The sequence below is a fragment of the Notolepis coatsorum genome, assembly GCF_963971535.1.
Source record: "Notolepis coatsorum genome assembly, chromosome: 12".
Classification (NCBI taxonomy): domain Eukaryota; kingdom Metazoa; phylum Chordata; class Actinopteri; order Aulopiformes; family Paralepididae; genus Notolepis; species Notolepis coatsorum.
In genome coordinates this window covers 101,321,986-101,346,149 of record NC_140176.1, presented here as the reverse complement: position 1 = coordinate 101,346,149, position 24,164 = coordinate 101,321,986, and the positions used below count along the sequence as shown (strand labels likewise).

The window sequence follows — 24,164 nt, the reverse complement described above, 5'->3', positions numbered from 1 at the left end:
AGCGGCACTGGGCTCTCACATGGTGGTGTGTGGCCACATCGTTTAGTGTGTCAAAGACTACACTGCTGTTGCCATGGTAGCGTGTCACGTAGTAACGAGAAAAGGGGGCGGGCCCCGTTGCTAGGGGGAAAACGTTATGAGAGGTGAGTTCCTTCCGGGGTAAGTTAGATCGAGACACAACGCGGAGGCGAGCAGACGTGTTGATCAGAGACTTTGAAAGGATCCCTCCTCCCCTTGCGGGGAGGAATTGAATATGCCACGGCATCGCTAGCTTCGGCTAACGGGAGGTTTTGGCTGACGATGAGGCCTCAGAACCATTGGACTAATAGCATAAGAGACGGTAGAGAATAATGAATTCAGTTTTTCTTCAAAGACTGTTCAACGACATTACAGAATGGGTTACATCTTGTACAAAGCTATGTTTATGAAAATAAACATCAGGAAAGAGATCACGTTGCCAGTGTCTAATTCTTCTGATTTACGGATGTACCAACGGGGTTGATACAGTGTGAGACAGCTAATGAGATAACCGAGTATGAAACAAACACAATGCAGATTGGGGAGGAAAGTCACGGAGCAGCAGGTGATGAGTGGATTAAATTATCAAAGGCTAGAAACACTGTTATCTTTCAGTTGGTGCCTTACGCCGGATTTTGATTAAAGACAACAACAACGGAAAAGACAACAATGGGGCGACGACAGTGAACAGAGTGTGGGAGAGAAGAGAGAGAGGCCGACCGAGAGCCATGGGGTCGAGTCGAGTCAAGCGGTCATGGACCACAGCCAAACAGCGCCGTGGAACCCCAGCCATGGAACCAGATGCGAGTTTGAGCCTTTAAGCCAAATAATGAATGGTGCATCCATGAAAGAATTTAACAACACACACACCTAGGCCAGCTGTAATCATATGTGTTTTGAACATCAAACAGAGATATGAATATTGGTCAGGCTGGAGAGTGTGATGTGTGTATTATCTGGAAAGTGGAATAGAGAACAGCAGAGCAGCTGTCTGGGTTTTTGTTTTGAAGAGCGAAGCCATTTTATCACAAAGGAATGTAAACATAGCAGGAGAAGCAGAATGAGAGAGTAGACCGTTATGAGCGAGAAGGCATTAAAGGGACAGTGCTACAAAAATGAGATATGGGAGCGAGGTGACAACACGTGTGTGTATGAAGTTTAAAGGTCAAGTTTCACTTGAATAGGGACGCCTTGATCAAGGGAAATTAATGCATGAGTCTGCCGCCCTCGGGTGGTGGGGGGGGTATTGCATGGAAAATTCCATAAATGCATGACACGTCGGCTGAAAATTACTCCAGCCTTATTTATTGTTTAAAAGGATCCCCATTAGCTGTCACCTAAGTGGCGAGCTAGTCTTCCTGGGGTCCACACAGAAAGACAACAGAAAACACAAAACATAACAACATGAGTTACATATTATACGATAAACAACAGTCCTCTTTAAAGCATTTGATTTTGGACATGGCAACATAATCTGTCCATCATCAGCTGACCTAGTAAAATAAGAATGAACCTGACTGCATCTGACAAGAAAACAGGTTGAGACGAGAAGACAGTATTCCTGCCTTAGAGAATGAGTCTGCCGCCCTCTAGTGGTGTGGAGGGGTATTGCATGGGAAAATTCCATAAATGCATTGACACATCGGCTGAGATGACTCCAGCCTTAGAGAACGAGTCTGCCGCCCTCTAGTGGTGGGAGGGGGTATTGCATGAAAGTTTCCATCTAGAGCAGACCTGGGCATTGTACGGCCCGCGGGCCGGATCCGGCCCGCGGGATGATTCTGACCGGCCCGCGAAAGATTACATGATAATAAAAAAAAATTAAAAAAAAATTAAAAAAAATATTTTTTTTTAATATATTTTTTTTTTTTACTTTTTTTTTTTCATGTCAACGTTCACACGCACAGTATACGCTTAGGAGACATGCTCAGAAGATGTTGGTTCTCTTTGGATCCACCTACATATGTGAACAGACATTCTCAGTCATGACGTTTACCAAGTCCAGGTACAGATCCTCTCTCACTGATGAACATCTGGCAGCTGTGCTTCGCATCTCCACCTCAGACATGCAACCTGACTTTGATGGACTTGTTAAAGCTCAACAGAGACTGGATTTCTCACACTGAATGAAAAAAAAAAGAACTGAAGAACACTAAAATGTGGAAATATAACAAGTGAAATGGGACACTTGATATTTTCTTTTCTTTTTTTTGCACAGTTCTGAAAACATTAAATGTTTAATATAGGCATGTAAAGTAAAAAAGGCTACAAAACGGGGACACTTTTCTTTACACAGTTCAGTGACATGTCTTGTTTATTTTTGCTATAAGATGATGTGATGTCTTTAGAAAGCTAAGAAAATCCTTGTTTCAATAGTATATGAAACTCAAAATGCCCTTTGTTATTAATGTTTCACATTTTGTTTATCATTTTGGAAATAAATTCTATTTGAATAAATTATATTTTTGAAAGCTAACCTCACCTTTTAATTGCCAAATAATAACATACACTCTTACCAGGGGTCAAAACAATGCCATTTACTGCTTTTTATATAGAAATAAAATTTATATTATGCATAATTGAGTTTGGAATTTTGGCCCGGCCCCCCAACATATTTTCAGTTGCTCATTCGGCCCCCCGGGAAAAATAATTGCCCACCCCTGATCTAGAGGATGAGTAGGTCGCCACCTAGTGGCAGAGTGGGGTAGTGCTGGGAAGTTGCCCATATGTTGTAGGTCTCTGCTACCATCTAGTGGCGTAGTTTGGTGATGCAGGGAAATATTTAAATATAGGTATCTGCTACTATCTAGTGGCGTAGTTTGGTGATGCGGGGAAGTATTTAAATATAGGTATCTGCTGCCATCTAGAGGCATAGTTTGGTGAGGCAGGGAGGTGTTGATTTAGGACGGAGCTGAGGAATCCAGCGTTCATTTTTTACTATTGCTGAGACACAGTAATTGGTCGTGGGAGAGTCATAAGTCATTGGTAAACCGAGACACAGTGATTATGACGTGTACGAGTGTGTTGGGAACCGAGAGACAACACGTGTATGAGTGTGTTGGGAACCAGAGAGATAACACAGGGTTAGGGGCAGGAAACCGAGAAACTGCTCAGGTGTGTATACACGGTGTAAGGAACAGGGAACCAGGAAGAAACTGTTTGTGTGTGTATACACAGTGTTAAGAACAGGGAACCAGGAAGAAACTGTTCGTGTGTGTACACGGGGTTTAGGAACAGGCAACCGAGAAACTGTTTGTGTGTGTAAACGGGGTTTAGGAACAGGCAACCGAGAAACTGTTGGTGTGTGTACACGGGGTTTAGGAACAGGCAACCGAGAAACTGTTCGTGTGTAGGTATTAATTACTGTGGTCTCACAACACCCAACAGATAATAAAAAAATCCAACGAACGACTGTACTTCCTAAGAAGGCTGAGAAAATTTGGCATGCCACCCAATATTCTCAGCAACTTCTATAGAAGTACGGTTGAGAGTGTCCTTACCAGCTCAATCACAGTCTGGTATGGAAACTGCACTGCTAAGGAGAGGAAGGCACTCCAGCGAGTGATTAAAACTGCTCAGTACATCTCTGGAGCAGCCTTCCCCTCACTACAGGACATTTACTCTACCAGGGCCACCAGGAGAGCACACAACATCATTAAGGACAGCACACACCCCCAACACACTCTTCAACCTCCTGCCATCAGGCAGGCGATATAGGAGTCTGAAAGCCAGAACCACGAGACTGACAAACAGTTTCTACCCACAGGCCATCAGACTATTGAATGCCTAGCCCCCCCCCCCCCCCCCCCCCCACCTCCACACACACCATCTACTATGAACTATGAATCAGAATCACTAAAGACACTTTTAACTGCTGCTATGACCCACTGTCACCTCCATTCACATGATCGGAACGTGCAATGTAACTCACTGTGCCTTGTTGTATTGTATATATATATATATATATATATATATATTTTTTTTTTTTACTTTTTTTTTTTGCGTTTATCGCTTTTCTGGTCAAGCATGACCGACAGAAACAGGTTGAAATGGGATGTAGAGCAGGGGCAGACACTGAGAAAATACGGCGGGTCCGGGAATCGAACTCGTGTACCCCAGATCCGTGACGAGCACGGTTTTCCCCGACGCAGAAATAGCGCCGAGATATGCGGTGAGCTACGGGAGCTCCCCTTGTATATATATTTTTATCTATTTTATCTTATTTTCTAGCACTCGCTTGTATTTAAATATGTTTAAGTTAAGTACTGTGTGATTTTTGTGAAGGGTGGACTAGCAAAGTAAGATTTTTCATTGTATGGCAAACTGTCGTTTTAACTGTGCATATGACAATAAACAATCTTAAATTAACGGAGCATGTAGAGGGAATATTAATATATAATAATAATATTGATATACAGGTTAATTAAATAGAGTTGAATTATACAATGGATTAAATAAGAATTTCACAGAGATAAGGTGCAGTTAATTAAAGAGTTTAATTATAGAATGGAATAAATAATATCTTCACTATGTCATCGGAGACATAGTTTGAAATGAAGAGGGATTTAATTTCCAGCTGTTTTATCTCACACCTTAAAAAGGTAGGGCCAGGGAGTACACAGTCACCAGAAGAACTAGCGTGCGGGCGCTGGGGGCCAACCGGGGAGGAAGAGTAGCGCGGAGATGGTATCGGAGGGCTGAGTGTTGCGACGGGAAAAATGACAGGGAACCGCCCTGTAGGGACAGACATGAGTGTTGAGAAGGTGGTGGAATAGTGATAACGATAGCGCCACGTGCTGTAAGACACTCACAACGTCTACACAGCATAAAGAGCGTGGGCATGGGAGGGGCTTGCAGGAAAAATATATATAGCGAACCTGAAATGACAGTATGGAATGAACTGCAAGTCAAATGCCATAGTATAAGGAGCTTTCGGGAAAACCCAAAGGGAAGGCCTGTGTACAGAAGACTCCTGGTTTCCCTTCTCTTCTTTCAGAGTCCGGAGACCACCGACAGCGAGCAGGGAAGACCACCGACAGCGAGCGGGGGAGACCACCGGCAGCGAGCTGGGGAGACGGCCAACGGGGCGGAGAACGGCAGTCGCAGGCGGTGTTGCTCAGGGAAGGACGAGGCAGACAGGACGGGGCTTTCCTACAGAGACACTGTTTTGAGGCATTTGAAACAGAGATCATGGGCGTGTTTATTGTTGAATCATGGACAAACAGGGACTTTCTTTCAGAGTCAATCAAGAGATCGAGAGACAAGACGACAGCGTGAAGTCCTGTGTGTTCATTGATAATAATTTACAGAAGTATGAGACGTGTTGAAAACCTTATTGAGGATTTATATATAGCTATATACGATATAGATATATAAGGTATATATAGGGGGGGGATTTATGACAATTTCCTGTAGTATGTTAATATAGTCCTCTCGGGACAGATAAACCATTTCTCTAGCAGGATCAAGGGAGATGTGAGTTTATTTTGGGGAAGGGCCCCAAAGACAACAAGGGGTGGCCAAGGGAGGAGCTCCCCCAGGGAGCGCTAAGTGGCTGTGGGTTTCCTCTGGGTGTCCTTATGTTGATGGACTGCTGTGTGTTCCCTGGTGCCCCGGGGGAGGCACGGTAGGCATCGACCGACGAGATCACAGTTTTGACGAGACGCTGTCTTCTTTCCTTGGGCACGAAGGAGGGGGGCAGTGTACGTTAAAACGACAGCAGAGTAAATTGAAAAACCAAGTAGTTTGTTGATTCTGAAGGTTGATTAAGAATCAAAGGGAGGATTGAAGGAATCCTTGTTTTTCAATGTGTATATAATGTAAATATCTGCAGATGACGTCATCTACTCATAGATATTAGTTGTAAGAGGACAGTATCAGTCACTATGTCTGGCTCCAGTGAGGCTGCAGACGAGGGCCTGTTATCAGCTGAGCTCTCAAGCGAGCCAAGGTCATTGTATGCAGCGGCACTGGGTTCTCACATGGTGGTGTGGCCATATCGTTTAGTGTGTCAAAGACTAGACTGCTGTTGCCATGGTAGCGTCTCATGTAGTAACGAGAAAAGGGGGCGGGCCCCTGTTGCTAGGGGGAAAACGTTATGAGAGGTGAGTTCCTTCCGGGTTGGATTGAGACACGACGCGGAGGCGAGCAGACGCGTTGATCAGATACTTTGAAAGGATCCCTCCTCCCCTCGCAGGGAGGAAGGGAATATGCCATGTCATCGCTAGCTTCGGCTAACAGGGGAGGTTTTGTCTGACGATGAGGCCTCAGAACCATTGGACTAATAGCATAAGAGACGGTAGAGAATAATGAATTCAGTTTTTCTTCAAAGACTGTTCAAGGACATTACAGAATGGGTTACATCTTGTACGAAGTTATGTTTATGAAAATAAACATCAGGAAAGAGATCACGTTGCCAGTGTCGAATTCTTCTGATTACGGATGTACCAACAGGGTTGATACAGTGTGAGACAGCTAATGAGATAACCGAGTATGAAACAAACACAACGCAGATTGGGGAGAAAAGTCACGGAGCAGCAGGTGACGAGTGGATTAAATGATCAAAGGCTAGAAACACTGTTATCTTTCACTAGATACCAAGAACATGCAAATGGACCTTGTAGAAGTGGAGCAATATTCCATTTACTAAGGTATGTATTTTAGGCAGATTTTCAGAAAATAAGGCTCCGGGCTTAAGAGGTTAAAACAATAAGGCATCTTTGAGTAAACTTTGAGTAACATTAAGTATCTCGAGGCTGGGGCCAGCATGTCCTCTTTTTTGGAAATCAAAATATGGTCACCCTATGTTAGCTCACCAGTAGCCTGCATTACTTTTAGAGAACACACAGCGTAGCTGCTAGTTAACCAGCTCACCAGCAGTGTTGGGACTAACGCGTTACAAAGTAACGCGTTACAGAAACGAAGTTACTTTTTGCCGCAACTAGTACTCTAACGCATTACTTTTGAAATTCAGTAACGCTACTTACGTTACTGAATGGTTTGTTAGTTCGTTACTGCGTTCTTTTTATGTAGATTCATAGCGAGCGTCCTTATTTCGCCTGCGTTTGTTTTGTTTACTGTAGACTGAAAGGCGCTATATAAAACGAAGTATTATTATTATTATTATTTCTTTCCGTAGCCTCATTCTGGTTTCGCACTTCTGATTGGCCACTGACGTTCTGAAAGAAATAGGCGCTCTCTACAGTAAACAACAAGAGGACGCTCGCTATGAATCTACATAATAAGAACGCAGTAATAATAACGAACTAACAAACCATTTAGCAACTACTTGGAGAGATAATTAATATACAACATGGAAACGAGATAAAGAACATGTTTGAAGGGCTGCTGGAGTCAACTGGACTAACGTTACATCTCGACCACCGCAGACTGGTGACGGTGAGTGCAATGTGTTCACTGAAACTCAAGATCAACGGATTTTGACTGTACGAAATCTGCCAGGGAATCTCATAATACTAATCAAACAATATAAATATAGTCCTTTCATGCACAATTGATATCCTAACTATTCTAACGTTGCAATGCTTTGATAACAACGCTGCAAGATGGTTATGAATGAATTAATGAATGGATGAATGAATGAATGAATGAAAACTTTATTTAACAGATTGCAGAATGGGTACAATACAGTACGGCTCAATACATACAATTGTTAAGGGGATGCAGACCTGAGAAAGACGTTTGTCTTGTTTCCATCAGGGTCCCCCATTTTCAATTCATATAGACATTTATGACATACACAACATACATGACATTTATGGCATAGGGACATATAGGTATTTAGTACTGATACATTTGTGACATAAGCGGTATTCAAATATACAGTACTGTTACCCCTAGATCCTAACAGAGTATATACATATGATGGGGAGGGGACTGTACATTAGGAGGGGGTGGGTGGGTGGGAGAGAAATATACATACAGCGGGGAGGGAATATATAATGAAACGCTCTAGACCACATTGCTTAGCAGAGTTCGGTGATGTGAATGGAAACTGTCAAGTTGATCAACCGATTTTGAGTATATGGGGCATGGGACTTGAGCAATTTATTTTTTTTTATTTTTTTTTAAATAACTAAATAGTTACTTTTCACAGTAACTCATTACTTTTGGGTGTAAGTAACTAGTACAGTAACGAAGTTACTTTGAAATGAAGTAACTAGTAAAGTAACTGAGTTACTATTTTTCAGTAACTAGCACAACACTGCTCACCAGTAGCCTGCATTACTACTGGTAGCTGCTAGTTATATAGTCGTACTGGCGAATCGCGTCCTGCTCTTCGCCATCGAGATATACCTCATCTCCAGTACCTAGTGTACTCCATCACCGAATAAAAACAAATACACCCAGCACCTGACATACTATATAGCACTAGGCGTGGTCACCACTCGCTCTTCCTCTATTTTTGTTTCCATCATGGCGGATGCTTGCACCCTGTGAAACTAGTTGTAATGAAAAGTTTAGAGAAATTACGCAATGTTGAGTGCTTACCGGAGATTTGCCTACCCCTGGAATCTTCGCGGCATGTTCTGACGGCGCTCGTATGGGTTCTGCGACGTTCAAAACCGCTCTTAAAGAGCACCTACGGGAGGCTGCAATTCGAAACTGGCCACCGTAAATGCCCAAAACCCCCACCACCTCCTAATAGACAGTCTCCTCCCCACCGCATGTATATATTCCCTCCCCGTCGTATGTATATTTCTCTCCCACCCACCCACCCCCTCCTAATGTACAGTCCCCTCCCCATCATATGTATATACTCTGTCAGGATCTAGGGGTAACAGTACTGTATATTTGAATACCGTTTATGTCACAAATGTATCAGTACTAAATACCTATATGTCCCTATGCCATAAATGTCATGTATGTTGTGTATGTCATAAATGTCTATATGAATTGAAAATGGGGGACCGTGATGGAAACAAGACAAACGTCTTTCTCAGGTCTGCATCCCCTTAACAATTGTATGTATTGAGCCGTACTGTATTGTACCCATTCTGCAATCTGTTAAATAAAGTTTTCATTCATTCATGCATTGCGATGCATCTCAGCGTCGAGTCTGTAGTCTCCTCGTCTTGTTGACAGCAGACAGAGGGACGGCGTGTGAGGTGTAGCTATCGAGCTACCTCACACAAGGTAGGATCTGCGCCACTAGGCATTAACGCTGGTGTTAGTAATGCTGCTTGTTGTTTTGTTAGACAACCGAGTTATTTTCTCTGGCTCCCCGCATCTTCACCAAGTGTGTGGAGGCCGCACTGGGGCCTCTGCGTCGTCAGAGGTTACGAAGTGTATTCTGCCCTGACAACGTTCTGGTCCTTGGCGGTCAAGGTGGATCGTCAGGTTTCATACCAGGCAGGTTTCCTACCAGCCTGGGGTTTGCTGTAGACTGGAAGTAGAGTACTCCTCTTCCCAGTCAACGGGTGGAGTGCTATGGGCATCCCTCTCAGAGAGTGTTGTCGACACGCTCGGGAGGTTCCGTCCTAGGACGGTTACGGAGCTATCCGTGATACGCCTGCTCGGTATGATGGGATCTGCTCATTCCGTGGTCCCTCTTGGCCTCCTCTTCACACCAGGAGAAGGTTACGGAGGTGGTTCTTTTCCAGTATGGAAATGGACCCGGTGAGAGGCAAGTGGAAGCGGCTAAGGTTCCCGTGTCAGTACTGGGGGACCTCGCCCCCTGGGGAGGGCCTGGGGTCCTCACCAGGGGGGTCCCCATGGGCAGTAGGCTGTCACACGTCACGTTTTTCACCGACGCCTCCCTCGCTGGAGACACGTCGGGCCAACGCAGTAGGGGGCAGCTGGCAAGCCATGCTGCCCGGTCTGCGCTATGTTCAATGTGTTGGTATTGAAAGCGGTCCTTCTGGTCCTCAAACGGTGTTTGATCAGGACGGACAATACGACGTCAGCGTCGTATATAGACAGACAGGGAGGAGTACGCTCCCCCAGTCTGCACCGGGCGGCGGGCGGCTGGCTATGGGCATTCTCCATCTGCGCGGCCTGAGGGCTCTCCACATCCCCGGCAGGGTGAATGTGGGTACAGGCAGGGGGCGAAATTAAAGCCTGCCACCCGCCATTGGCGCTCAGTTTTTACGTTTGGCGCCTCCCACTGAGAGGTCTGCCCGCCGTGTGGCGGGCACCTTATCGCCATGTAAAAAAAAAAAAAATCTGCGGTGTGTTTTGGTTTTACGACAGTCGCAGTTTTTGGCAACCCCGTCTCTCACGGCACGTCATCTCGTTGGCTTGTTTACCAACATGACATCAGCTGCACGCTCTTCTTCTGCTCTGTAGGGAGCTCAGCTAACGTTACGCCCACCAAGCTAACGCAAAATGTAATAACGTTAAATAACGTTACTCACTGATACAGTATGTGGAACCATATTAAAGGAGTAAGCCGGCCGGTAAAAAGACAACTCACCGCGGAAGAAGTGGCAGCGAGAGCGGGACCACCTAATAAAAGAAAGTTTCGAGACGAGTGTAAATTTGGAGATGCAGTTAGTGGTGCCTCAAGAGACTGGCTCCAGTATGATGCTGGGGCTGGAGTGATGACTTGTTCGGTGTGCCGCAAGTATGCAAAAAACAAAAACAGAAACAACACTTTTGTTATTGGGAGCACATCTATGAAGCTGGAAGCAATTTGTGACCATGAACAGAGCCAGTGTCACATTGGCTCCATGTCTGCGTCGCGGATTGCATCGGAGCCTCTCCTTTCAAGACCCTCTGTGGCCAGGCTAACAGCCATGTCAGAACAGACCAGCACAAAAATGAAGATTATGTTTCGGACTGTACATGCCATTGGAAAGAATGCAAGACCCTTTACGGACTTCGAGTGGATGTGCAAGTAAGTGAACATGTTTATTCTCTTAAATTAGTATCACTAGTATCATGACTACTATATGAAACCTGTTAATGAAGCACAAATGCATGTAGAGTATTCTTGTAATAACGTGAGACTCACAACTGTGAACTGATCTGGTCATTTATTTAGCATAGCCTTGTTTATGTTGTGTTTTCAATAAAATAACTCATTATACAGTATACTGTTATTATGTACTGAAATGTTTGAGAAGTTCCAGGCAGCTATACAGTGTAGATTAGATAACCTTATTCATTGTATTGAATTAATTTATTTGTTTGTTGGATTTTTGCAGTTTGGATGAAAAGAAAGGCATTGCTGTGGGCTCAACATATAGGAATGAGAAGCAGGCCAGAGAGTTCATGCACCATGTTGCAGAGGCTGAGAGAAACCACGCCAGAGAGAATTTAAAAAACAGAAAATGTCTCTCCATCTTGTCAGACGGCTCCACAGACAGTTCTGTGAAAGAGGAGGAATTAGTGTATGTCAGATTCTGTCACAACGGCAAGATTGAGACAACATTTGTTGGCATCAAGTCAGTGGAGAAGGCAGACGCGGCACACATAACCAATGCCATCACTGTCATCATGGATGGAGTGTGTGAGGAGTGGGGGAGCAAGTTGGTTGCTCTGGCAACAGATGGAGCGGCTGTGATGACCGGAGCCAGGAACGGTGTGGTCAGCCGGCTGAAGGGGGACAAGGCCTACATCATCGGGATCCACTGTATGGCACACCGCCTTGAACTGGCCTTTGCCGATTCCATCCGCTCCAATGTGATGTTCCAGAAAGTAGAAGAAGACCTCATCAGTGGGCTCTACACCTTCTACCACACCAGTCCACTGAACAGGGCCAACCTGCTAAACAGCTTCCAGGCTCTTGGGCACACAGCACTGGTCCCCACCAGAATTGGCGGGACCCGATGGGTAGGACACCTACTGCGTGCCCTGGACCATTTCCTGCGTGGTTACCAGGGGCTTGTCCAGCACTTGGAACAGGTAGTGGCTCTAGATTTCTATGCTAAGTAGTACTCCAAAAGTTAACATATGTAATGTAGTAGTAGTAGTAGTTTATTCAGTCATCATCTCACACAATGCAATATACACCATCATTTAACAATATTTGATTTACAGTGACTGAAAAGGTACAGACTGAAGCATAATGCTGTCCTATATTCTTAACAAAAATTAATACTCAAACAGTATTCTAAAATAAATATAAATAAAGTAAATAACAACAAACATGCTTAGAATTAGTAACATGTTTCAATGTTTTATGCATTGATCAAATCTGCCATACCACCAGCTTAGCTTCATCACTGGAAGTGAGGCAGGACAGTAGCCTTACAGTGCCTTACAGTGTATTGCAAGGTCTGACATTGACCAGACTTGATATGCATGACCTTGGTGGGCTCTAGGTCAACTCCTGAAAAGGGGGTCAATGTCAGACTTTGCAATCAAAAGTTAGGGGGCTAATAACCCTTGCCATAATTTCAGTGCGCCCCCTAACTTTTGATTGCAAGGTCTGACATTGACCCCCTTTTCAGGAGTTGACCTAGAGCCCACCAAGGTCATGCATATCAAGTTTGGTCAATGTCAGACCTTGCAATACACTGTAAGGCACTGTAAGGCTACTGTCCTGCCTCACTTCCAGTGATGAAGCTAAGCTATGCTAACGGAGCATCTATTCCCAAAGCTAAAATGCACGCACAGAGACAAAAAAGGTATGTATCTTCTTGTCTAACTCCAGGGAAGATGTTAAATAAGCTAATTTCCCAAAATGTTGGAGTTCCCCTTTAAGTTTTATTTATTTGTTATTTATTTTACACATTTTATTATGTTCTTTTTTTTTTTATAACAACCAGGACCCACCCACCAGCTTTCCCACCCCTAACACTGCCAATTGTGTTAGTATGAACGACCAGCCAGGCTGGTAGCAATGCCGAGAGCTGGGCTCAAACCCAGCATCTCCTGCACTAGTGGCGAGCACCTTGCCCATTGCGCCACTTTATTATGTTCTGTTATGTTTGAGAACCCAGCATCTCCTGCACTAGTGGCGAGCACCTTGCCCACTGCGCCACTTTATTATGTTCCGTTATGTTTGAGAACCCAGCATCTCCTGCACTAGTGGCGAGCACCTTGCCCACTGCGCCACTTTATTATGTTCTGTTATGTTTGAGAACCCAGCATCTCCTGCACTAGTGGCGAGCACCTTGCCCACTGCGCCACTTTATTATGTTCCGTTATGTTTGAGAACCCAGCATCTCCTGCACTAGTGGCGAGCACCTTGCCCACTGCGCCACTTTATTATGTTCTTTTATGTTTGAGAACCCAGCATATCCTGCACTAGTGGCGAGCACCTTGCCCACTGCGCCACTTTATTATGTTCTGTTATGTTTGATGTTAACATTAGGTTACAATTTAAGTTTAAGATTGACATCTTGTATTGATTAAGTAATCAATCAATATATTAAAATAATTTGCTTCAAATTTTACTCTGGCCTCTTATTTAAGTGTATTATTCAACATAATACCTTATCTACTTGAAATGTACTGAATTTTTTTTATATGTGACAAAAAAATGCGTTTTTTTTGGCTGGTAAGAAATATGCTTGGCGGGTAGATTTTTCCCATCTACCAGCCACTGGCCGGTGAGTCAAAAAGTTAATTTCTCTCCCTGGGTACAGGTGTGATGTCGCGGGGCGGTCCTCACCCTGACGGGTGGGGATTACGTCCGGACATAGTCAGGCAGGTCTGGGACCGATGCCGTGCCGCCTGGGATTCTTTCCCCCATACATCTGTTAGGTCAGTTGTTGGGGCGGGTACGTTGAGGAGCGCAGGTCCTTGATCCTGATTGCGCCGGACCGGGGCGCAGCCGTTTGGTTCCCGGTCCTGATCCAGCTCTTGGTATCCCCTTCATGGCCTGTTCCTTGGTCATCGCGGGCCCTCTCTCAAGCGCACGGGTCTCTGTGTTAGTTCCCTGTGCTGGGCCAGCCGCGGATGGGTTGGCTGGTGAGAGGGTGAGTCTGGAGAGGATGGATCCTTCTGTGGTTGGTACCATCCGGAATGCGCATGCTCCCTCCACTATCGCGGGTTACACGGGTAGGTGGCGTTTTTTCCAAGAGTGGTGTAAGGCCACCCTCTTGTGAAGCGTTTACTGCTTGGCGCTCTGCGCCTTAAGCCGGTGAAACATTCTCTGGCTCAGAGTTGAGATCTTCAATTGGTCCTCGGTCGGTTGTCCGAGGCCCCGTTTGAGCCTCTTGAGCAAGGCCTTTGGGACTGCGTTCCTGCTGGCCGTCACCTCCGCTAAGCGCGTGGGTGAGCTCTGTGCTCTCTCGGTGTGGCCTGAGTGTCTGTCTATTCGTTTCGATAGCGGTGCCACTCTGAGGCCTAATCCAGTCTTCGTGCCAAAGAATATCCGGAGCTCTACCGCTCCAGGGATATTATGGTTCAGGCGTTCATCCGCCTCCTCACGCTATCAGGAGGATGCTCAGAAACGGACAGATGTAAAAATTTACAGAGAAGCTGTGGGTAGCCTCATTTATTTAACAACATGTACCCGCCCTGACCTATGTTTTATAGTGAGTAAACTGTCACAGCATTTTGCTGACCCCACAGAGGAGCATTGGATTACAGCAAAACATGTCTTTTGTTATCTTAAAAGGTACAGCAGATAAACAATTGTGTTTCAGAAAGAGAAGCGAGGGTCTAGGACTTAAAGCCCACAGTGATGCAGACTGGGCAGCTGACACCACAGATAGAAGGAGTACCACAGGATATTGTGTGAGTTTGAACACAGACAGCTCACTGGTTTCGTGGAAAACAAAGAAGCAGCCCACAGTGGCACTATCAACTTGTGAAGCCGAATATATGGCTCTAGCTATGACCATACAGGCGTGTATTTATCCAGAACAACTGCTCGAAGTGATGGAGATAAGATTATGAGTATATTGCTTAATATGTAATAGGAAATTGGAATGTATCCTATATACCGAATATGGTGGTTTTGAAGATGAGGGGCGTTTTGTCAACATCATTTAAAATGATGGACACTGTGTATGTATATGAAGACTGTTGTTTATGAGGGCAACCAGGGAACCATTGTGAGTGCTAGGAACCCAGTGTGTCGACATAGATGTAAACATGTCGATATAGAAAATATCATCTCATCAGATCTGTCATCAAAGAAAGAATGACACTGGTTTACTGTCCAACGGACAACAGGGTAGCAGACACTATGAGGGAACCTGTTCCAAATTAAAAATTGAAGGGATTTGCTAAGGTCATGTTTAATGTGCAAATATTGACTGCCATACTCTGTTGATGTTTTGGATTATATTATTTCCTTTGTAAAATGTTTTTCGGAGAAGTTATCCAGTATGTTAATACAACCCTAAGTGGGAGTGTTGAAGTCAGAGGATCTATGTAGGATTGTTAGTAACTGTATAACTGCATATATAACTGTTTCCACTAGAGGGCGCTCTAGGCGGAGCCACTCAAGAACACCACCAGGTGGCGAGTATAAATAGAGATGTCTCCTCCTACTCTACCTCTTTCCCCCCAGCCTCTCAGTGAGAGGAGAACTCTAGAACTGCTGCTCATACCATGTGAATAAATAAACCACGCCAGTTAAAGGCTAAAGATAGAAACCATGCCTCTTGACCACATTATTGTCGCCCTATAGCCGGATTCTGTCAACACATCTGTGACACACACTTAATTGTTGATTTTTTTTTCTAAAATAAAAAGTTGAAATCGATCGTGGATTTGGAGAATCATGACACCGCTAATAAATAAATATATATATAATGTGTGTAGTGATGCACCGATGTGAAAATTGTGGCCGATACCGATCTTAATATTGCTGTTCTGGCCGATACCGATATTTACCGATGTCAATATCTCTGTATAGAAAACACTTTATGATAATCAAATAAAGAGCTATTTTCCTAAACGCATTTTTTTTTTTTTTTTTTAACTTATTTTCAGAAATGACTGATATTTTTAAACTTTTTAAGGCCAAAACATGTACATTTTTTTTTTAAATGCCCATATCGACCCTATCTTGATATCGGACCGATGTGTAAAAAAACTGCCATATTATTATATATATATTATATTATTATATATTATATTATATCGGCGGCCGATATATCGTGCATCACTATATGTGTGTGTATATATTTAGTTTAGTCTCCATACTTGTTTCCATGCAGTCCAAAAGGCTCTGGTCCTGGTCCAGCTGTGATGGTTTCATGCAGTCCAACAAACAAACAGACCATTCTCTCAAACCAAGGTGTGAGAGGCTGTGAGGGGAGGCCATATTCAGAGGAATCTCTGGGGGAAACACGGAAGATAATGTTGTTTAATTATACATCCATCCATACAGACAAAGAAGTGGTCAAAATTCAAAACCTGGAAAAATATGTTATTTCTACAACCTTATATTTGTGTCTCCTCAAAGATAGAAGACAGCGAGCCAAGACTTTATTCTGTAATGCCATTAACAACCCTCTCTGGGATAGCTATGTGTATGATGAAAGAGAGAATAACTGGACAGTGCGACAGTTGCTGCTTCTGAATTAATTGAACAGTACATAAAGTATGTACATCATACTACATTCTGTTGGAACTTACTGTTAAGTACATGGAGTGCAGTATGTGTGACATACTACAGTACATACAGTGCATGGAGGACCTGCACACCCAGGTGGAAGTGGCCGTTCATAACAGCAGAAGAAGAAAAGATAATAATAATAATAATAATAATAATAATAATAATAATAATAATAATAATAATAATAATAATAATAATAATAATAATAATAATAATAATAATAATACAGTCACAGCTGTTTCCACTTGCTATCTAAATCAATCAGGGGGACATACTGTCAGTTTAGACAAATTATGCTTCTGTAGCTAGGAGGCCTATGTTGTTTTTTACATTTGTTTGCAAAATGTTCACCCTAAATTACCAGGCGCAAAGAATTGTGGGATTTAAATGATTGTGTAGATTGTCCACTCCATACTTCAAATGTTAGGTGCTTTTGATATCATCTCTGTCGCATACTGCAAGTTAGGGCTGGGCGATATGGCCTAAATATGATATCACGATATTTTCTGACCTTTCGGTGATACACGATACACATCACGATGTTTTTCTTTTTTTCCCCAAACAATTCATTATGAGGCTTACCAAGACAGTATTTGAGTTTGCAAGCTAACATTAAAGACTAAATAAAATACCCATGCATTTAGCATTTTTATATTATATATTAGATTTAGATTATTGGATTATTAATTTAGCAATGAGATATTATATGATTTAGATATGAAATATGATTAATTGAAAATGGGGGACCCTGATGTAAACAAGACGAAAGACTTTCTCTGGTCTGCATCCCCTTAACAATTGTATGTATTGAGCTGTACTGTACCCATTCTGCAATATGTTAATAAAGTTTTAAATCAATCAATCAATCAATAAATAGCATTTTAGCATTTTTATGAAACTACTGTATATTTGTATGTCTCTAAATGTTTTGATGAATTGAAAATGGAGGACCCTTATGTAAAAAAGCCGAAAGTCTTTTTCTGGTCTTCATCCCCCAGTCCACTGTTGTTGTATTGAGCTGTACTGTATTGTACCCATTCTGCAATCGTTAATAACCTTTTCATTCATTCGATCATTCAGCCGGCAACAGAATAATTTTGATTGACAGTCGAGTCTGCCAATTACGTCACACCGATTGAACCCGCCCTGCTGTTCTTAGCACCAATCGGCAAGCTCTATGCGTTTTTTACTTCCGCAATTGATTTTGACGAGAGCTGAGCTCAGCTCAACGACAACAACAGCTCCCTGCGGCAGACGAGTGATTACCAGCGCACCGCAGCATGACTAAACAAGCCATAATGATTTTATTGCAACGAATGTTATAAAAAAAGCCTTTCCATACATCTGTCTGATTGAAAACTTTATTAACAGACCGCAGAATGGGCATGCACAACTCCGCACGGGCTGAGATATGAACAGTAACGCTTGCTATCTATGTCGTCATCGGACATTGCTATGTTTGGGTAAATACGCTAATGTTATTGAACGTGTAACTATATAACGTTAATGCCACAAAACGAATGCCTTTGTTAATAATAATTAGTAACTTTGATGCAGTAGTGTGTGTGGGGGCGGCGTTGTTCAAAAGTTTGAACGGGTGTGGACCAGATTGACGCGACACAATCCTCTTGGGCAAAACATCACGATATCCACAATACGTTAAAAAAGTGTATCGTTAATGAACTGTACCCGATATTTATATAATATCGTCATATCGCCCAGCCCTACTGCAAGTAGGGCTGGGCGATATGGCTTTTTTTTTTTAATCCGATTTACGATTTTCATCGATTTTTTTCTCTTGAGCTAAAAAAAAAACAAAAAAAAATGTTTTTATTTGACACAAAAAAGTATCAAACCAAGAGGAATGTCCCTATTGGGATTGAAGTGCAAACCTAACTTTCACCAATCTTCACTTAAAAGAAATTGTATAATATATATAATATATTTTATATATATATAAAAGGTTACTCTTGATCAAACAAAGATGAATGTCCCTATTGGGATTAATAGTGCAATAACTAGCTTTTTCACCATACTTCACTTAAAACAAATAAAAGGTGCCTCTTGATCATCAAACAAGAATGAATTTCCCTATTGGGATTAATAAAGTGCAAATCGAACTTTCACCAAACATCACCTTTTGTAAAATAAAAGGCGACTCTTAAAAAATATATATATATATATTTTTTTGAAAATCAATTTAAATTTTTCAAAATCATCCTAAATCATTCATTTGAATTAATCGATAATACCGATTAGGCCTGCCACGATAACACATTTTGCTGGGCGATTAATTGCCACCGAAAATATCGCGATAAGCGATATTATTGCGACCGGTTAGATAATTTTTTTTTGAGAAATTTATTTCCCAAAACTTTTATTTTGAAGCCCACCGCTCCGTCTTTTCCGGTGTTTTAGACTTTTATTTTGAAGCCCACCGACCGGACCGGAAGTATTGTTGTAATTATCAGGTACTTTTTTAGTCCCTGCTCTGTCGTGGTTCCAAGCGAGTGAGATGCATGCATCTTATTGGTAGAAGTGGTACCAGAAAAGTCACGTGAAACACTGCAGACCACTGATTGGTCAGAATAGAGACGCGTCGCTCGTTGGATAGTCTGAGGGAGTCTGAACCAAAACAGAACGCCGCATAGGATTTCATAATCATTATGTTTGCAGCAGGCACAAGTGCAATAAACAAAGGATACAGTCACTGTGTATTCTGCCTCATTTATTGATTAAACAAAACCGACATCAACACAATTTGCCACCGAGCGGAGAGTTTAGTCTCTCGCAAAGATCGCTGACTTGTTAAGGCTTGTTGTTAGGTTAGGTGCTAATGTTGTGCTAGCGTTTTAGCATGGCTATCGTACATAGCGTGATCAATATAACTCGCTATTGATTGTTTGTATGAGTAACGTTAATGCTAGTAGAATAGACACAATGAGGGGTAACGTTAGCCCCACGGAGCAGCCGTACTGTATTGTACCCATTCTGCAATCTGTTAAATAAAGTTTTCATTCATTAATTCATCCTGTGCTGTGCTCTGTAGTAAAGCCAGCGGCCCGCCTCCCAACACGGACAGTGACTGAGAAGGGGCACTGGTTCCGCCTCAAACAAACGCGCAAATACAGTAGCAATTAATCGCGCCCGTCAAAATCATTGCATTCATTTTAATTATCGCGGCAATTAATCGATTTATTGCTTATCGCGGCAGGCCTAATACCGATTAATCGCAGAGCCCTAACTGCAAGATACAAGATACATGACAGATCATAGAATAGACTGTTAATTGTCATTGCACACAAGTATACAACGAAATGTCAGGGGAGCTCCCACAGACCGTAGTACAATATATACATACATGTAACACATAACACTGTACATATAACAGAATATTTTAAATAATAAAGTGCATTATGAGCGGTAACATAGTGGTTATCAAGTCCAGGTAAGTGCATGGTGCACGTGAGGGGACAGTCAAGAGTTTAACAGTCTGACTGCTTGGGGGAAAAAGCTGTTCATAAATCTTGAACTCTTCGCATGTATGGACCAGCATGGCCGCCTAGTTATAGTTGAAAGTGGGGGTGCAAGTTTTTTTTTTATTTTTTTTTTTTGGAAGGGGTGGCAGATTTTTTTACATTTAATGAACACCTGTATGTGCAATTTCCTGCAATATAGAGCCTTCAATCTTGACCAAAATAAAGCTGCTCTTTTCACTATAAAACTCAGTTTATATTGCAGTATGATAGCTATAATAATAATAACTTCACTGCGAGGGCTCTTTTAGCTAACGCTAGCTAGGCACGTATGATAGCCAATTACTATTATAATAATAATAATAACTTTCCCATCCTCCCAAAGCCCCTCCGGCCCCGTTCACATCCGCAGCGGCAGTACCAACAACAACAACAACAATTAATTGACGCTATCAATAGCCCCAGTGAGCGGGGCGGTTGAATGAATGAATTAATGAAAACTTTATTTAACAGATTGCAGAATGGGTACAATACAGTACGGCTCAATACACACAATTGTTAAGGGGATGCAGACCAGAGAAAGACGTTTGTCTTGTTTACATCAGGGTCCATACTAGCCCCTTTCGTGACTGTGCTGCACAGAGTGAATCCACAGTCACTTGCTCCTCACGCAGGGGCATTTTCATAGGCACAGGGGGAAGCAGTATAAAAAAAATTTTAAATAAAATTGCTTTGAAATATTATACTGAAATATTTTGCACTCTTGTCGCATTTATCTTGTTGAAATCCTCCCACAGGTTCTTTTTACTACCACATATTTAATTGAGACCCTTTATTTGTTTATTATTTTAATTTAGCTGGAAATACATTGCTACATCATTCAGTAACATTGGCAGAGCCTTATAACAAAAACATTATTACGGTCACCATTGTGACCAGTGGGATTAATCAACACATTTTATTATTTATTTTTCTATTTCATTGAACATTGCACATGTTAAAAGCAATTTTTTTTTACTCAAAATGTGAGTATTACCAAGTCAACTTGTGTTCTTAATGACAATAAACATAGTACACATATTTGGTTGAAATAATGTGGTTGTGTACTTATTTTTCTGTAAACTTATTATGGATTGAAAACTGAAAACCTTAATGCACAGTAACTGAACTAAATATTTTTAAGTTCTGGTAACTTATTATTATTATTTTCTTTACAGTGTAGTATTGCGATCAATCAAAACTTATTTACACGATATACCTCACATTCACCCTCCATTCACATCCTGGTGTTATCCTGGTGTTCTCCATTAGGCCTGTAGGTGGAGCTATGATGTGTCCAAAAATGAATGGGCAAATGTGAGTGAAATGGTCGTCTGCATTGCATTCCCCCCCCCCCCCCCCCCCCCCCCAACTCAGATTTGGGGTTGATACAACCATCATAATAATATTGTTAATAATAACAATAACAATAATGATGTAATAATGTAAAAATTATCATTAAAAAGACCTGATTATGAGAAAAAAAAATTACGATGCATGGAATATTGTTGAGGCACACTAGTTACAACTATATTTCAAACAGGCACTCCATGTTAAAAAGGTTGCTGACCCCTGCCTTAGACTGTGGCTTGGAACCTTCAATAGACCAGTAGTAGATGATCGCAATGTTCTAGGAGGCACATAGTTGACTACAGAATTTGCAATGTAGCTTGGTCCTGTTCCATTTAGTGCTTTGTATATAAGGAGGAGGACCTTGATATCAATTCTAAATGTTACCGGAAGCCATATGGGGCTGGGACCTCCTCCGCGGCTCACTGCTAAGGCTTCGCTGGCGGAGTCAGGGTTCGGAACCCTGACCCCACGAGACGCCTCGCGGGCAGAGTCGGGGTTCAACAACGCCGACCGCACGAGGTGTGGGAGCGGTAACACGAGCTTATGCTTGCGTACGTTTCCCTTGTAGCGAGTGGGACGCGCGGTGGGGTAGACGCAGGTCCTTTTTTCCCGCGGTCTACTCGCCTTGTGCATTTTTTGGGTGCCGTCACCTTTTTTCGCACAGTCGGTGTCCTGTCCCCCCGACAACCCCTCACTAGGAAGGGTGGGGGGGCCCGGACTCTCCCCAGTGCTCCGATGGTTGTAAAGGGGACCTCAGCGGGTACATTTGTCGGGCTCTCCGCGTCCTGCTCCGCTCCTGTGTCCCAGCAGAGCAGAACGTGAGGCAAGAACGAAATGTAACGAAGCTAGCAACAACAAAAAGAGTTCCGGTCAGAATCTTTCTAAATAAAAGCTGCAACAAATATGTATTTTCCACTTTTTCTGGATAATATAATTCATTGTTGTTTTTCTTAAAGCAATGTCGTCAGTAGAGTAATTTAAATCAATAAACCTACATTGTCTCACAGCGGGTACAGCGGAAATTCTTTTTAATAAAGTAAGCATGCTAAGTTGTTGCATGAGAACACAGTTTGATACAAAAAAGATTATAGGAGAGAAGGTTATATACAAATATACTGGAGCAAAGGAAGGAGAACGAGAGAAAATAAAGATATGAAAGAGAAAGTAACATACTGATATCCTGATGGTCTGTGGGCTCCTCCTTCAGCACAGTGGAAATATCCTGATGGTCTGTGGGCTCCTCCTTCAGCACAGTGGAAATATCCTGATGGTCTGTGGGCTCCTCCTTCAGCACAGTGGAAATATCCTGATAGTCTGTGGGCTCCTCCTTCAGCACAGTGGAAATATCCTGATGGTCTGTGGGCTCCTCCTTCAGCACAGTGGAAATATCCTGATGGTCTGTGGGCTCCTCCTTCAGCACAGTGGAAATATCCTGATGGTCTGTGGGCTCCTCCTTCAGCACAGTGGAAATATCCTGATTGTCTGTGGGCTCCTCCTTGGGTGGGTCTAGCGGGTACTGAGCCTCTTCCTTTTTAATCATCAGTAGGTTGCTGGGTGGATCTGGGACAGAGGAAGACAGACACTAAGTATTTATATTGTGCCAGGATTATTAACTACATATATTCATACTCCAGTGGTCCAGGGTTTTCCTGCATAGATCAATTCCTGGGCAGCCTCCATACAAATAAAATAAAATAAAGTGTAATCCTTACTATCAGAAAAGCCCAGTCCTCAGTGCCTGAGAGCAGCGGTCTAATGTACATTCATGAAAGACAATGTAGTTGCTTTGATGAAAAATATACAAAAGCAAATTATAATAAATAAATAAAACTTCAAATGAGGCAAGTTTATATATCATGTTAAAACTTGCATTTTGTGGAGATTTACACAATGCTTTCTTTCTCTCTCTTTCTAACACACATGGCCAAACACACCATTTGTCCCTCTCCTTCTCTCTTGCCATCACACACAATTGCGTACACATAGCCTTCACTAGGTACACACTACCCCCCTCGCTCTCTCTCTACACACATGCACACACAAAGCTGTCTCATAAGTACATCATTATACAGATATCTCTGTACACTCGCATATCTACAATTCATATTATGTATGTGAATGCTCCACTTGTTTTTTCTACTCTCCTGTATAAATACTTTGTTAGCTCACCGTTCTTCAGAGATCTAGGGCCTGTAACCCAGGTATCTCCACGTTGCTGTAACCAGGTATCCATGTTGCTGCATTCTGTCAGTAAACTCTATTCCTTAATCAAAGACTCTGTTGTCCGCCTCAGTGACTAATATCTGGTCAAATTAGCCTATTCCACAACAATATCAAATACTTCCATATGTTTACCTAAAGGATAATTCCAGTTTTTCCCCTCATTTGACATTATAGCAAAGAGATTGAAAAGCTAGACGGGCCAGTTCCTATCTACCCAGTGCTGCCAATGTGTTCCACATAACAAGGACGGCAGCTTCAGAGAGTAGGGTATATCTGCAGAGCCGCAAGCCCAACGTCTGGGCGGGGCATCTGGGCTTGTACTCTGTGTGACTGTGCGTGGGCGGGGCAACTGGGCTTGTACTCTGTGTTGTTTCCTGTAAAACCCGGAAGTAGTCAGTTTGTGCTGTTTATTTTTAACCCTAACTGTGGGAGCTATTGACTATTACTTACTTACTTACTTACTATTTTCACATTTATTTAATATATTTATTTGAATTAATTTGTTTACAGCCATATTATTTAAGTTGTTACGAGTTGCAGCTAAATGCTTTTACTTTGAAGGGGTTTTG

General features: G+C 42.6%; 1 protein-coding gene across 1 annotated transcript in view; it reads right to left on the bottom strand.

Annotated features, from left to right (window-relative positions):
* The window catches only part of LOC311237992 (uncharacterized protein), a gene marked incomplete at its 5' end in the record, with an annotated part of 36,978 nt that extends 13,373 nt beyond the window's left edge, over window positions 1-23,605 (bottom strand). The window contains 4 exons of the mRNA XM_084325963.1: window positions 16,090-16,224; window positions 22,546-22,699; window positions 22,835-22,932; window positions 23,542-23,605. Coding sequence (XP_084182089.1) covers window positions 16,090-16,224; window positions 22,546-22,699; window positions 22,835-22,932; window positions 23,542-23,605 — 451 coding nt within the window. The remainder of the gene's footprint in view (window positions 1-16,089; window positions 16,225-22,545; window positions 22,700-22,834; window positions 22,933-23,541) is intronic.
* Between the last annotated feature and the right edge of the window lie 559 nt (window positions 23,606-24,164).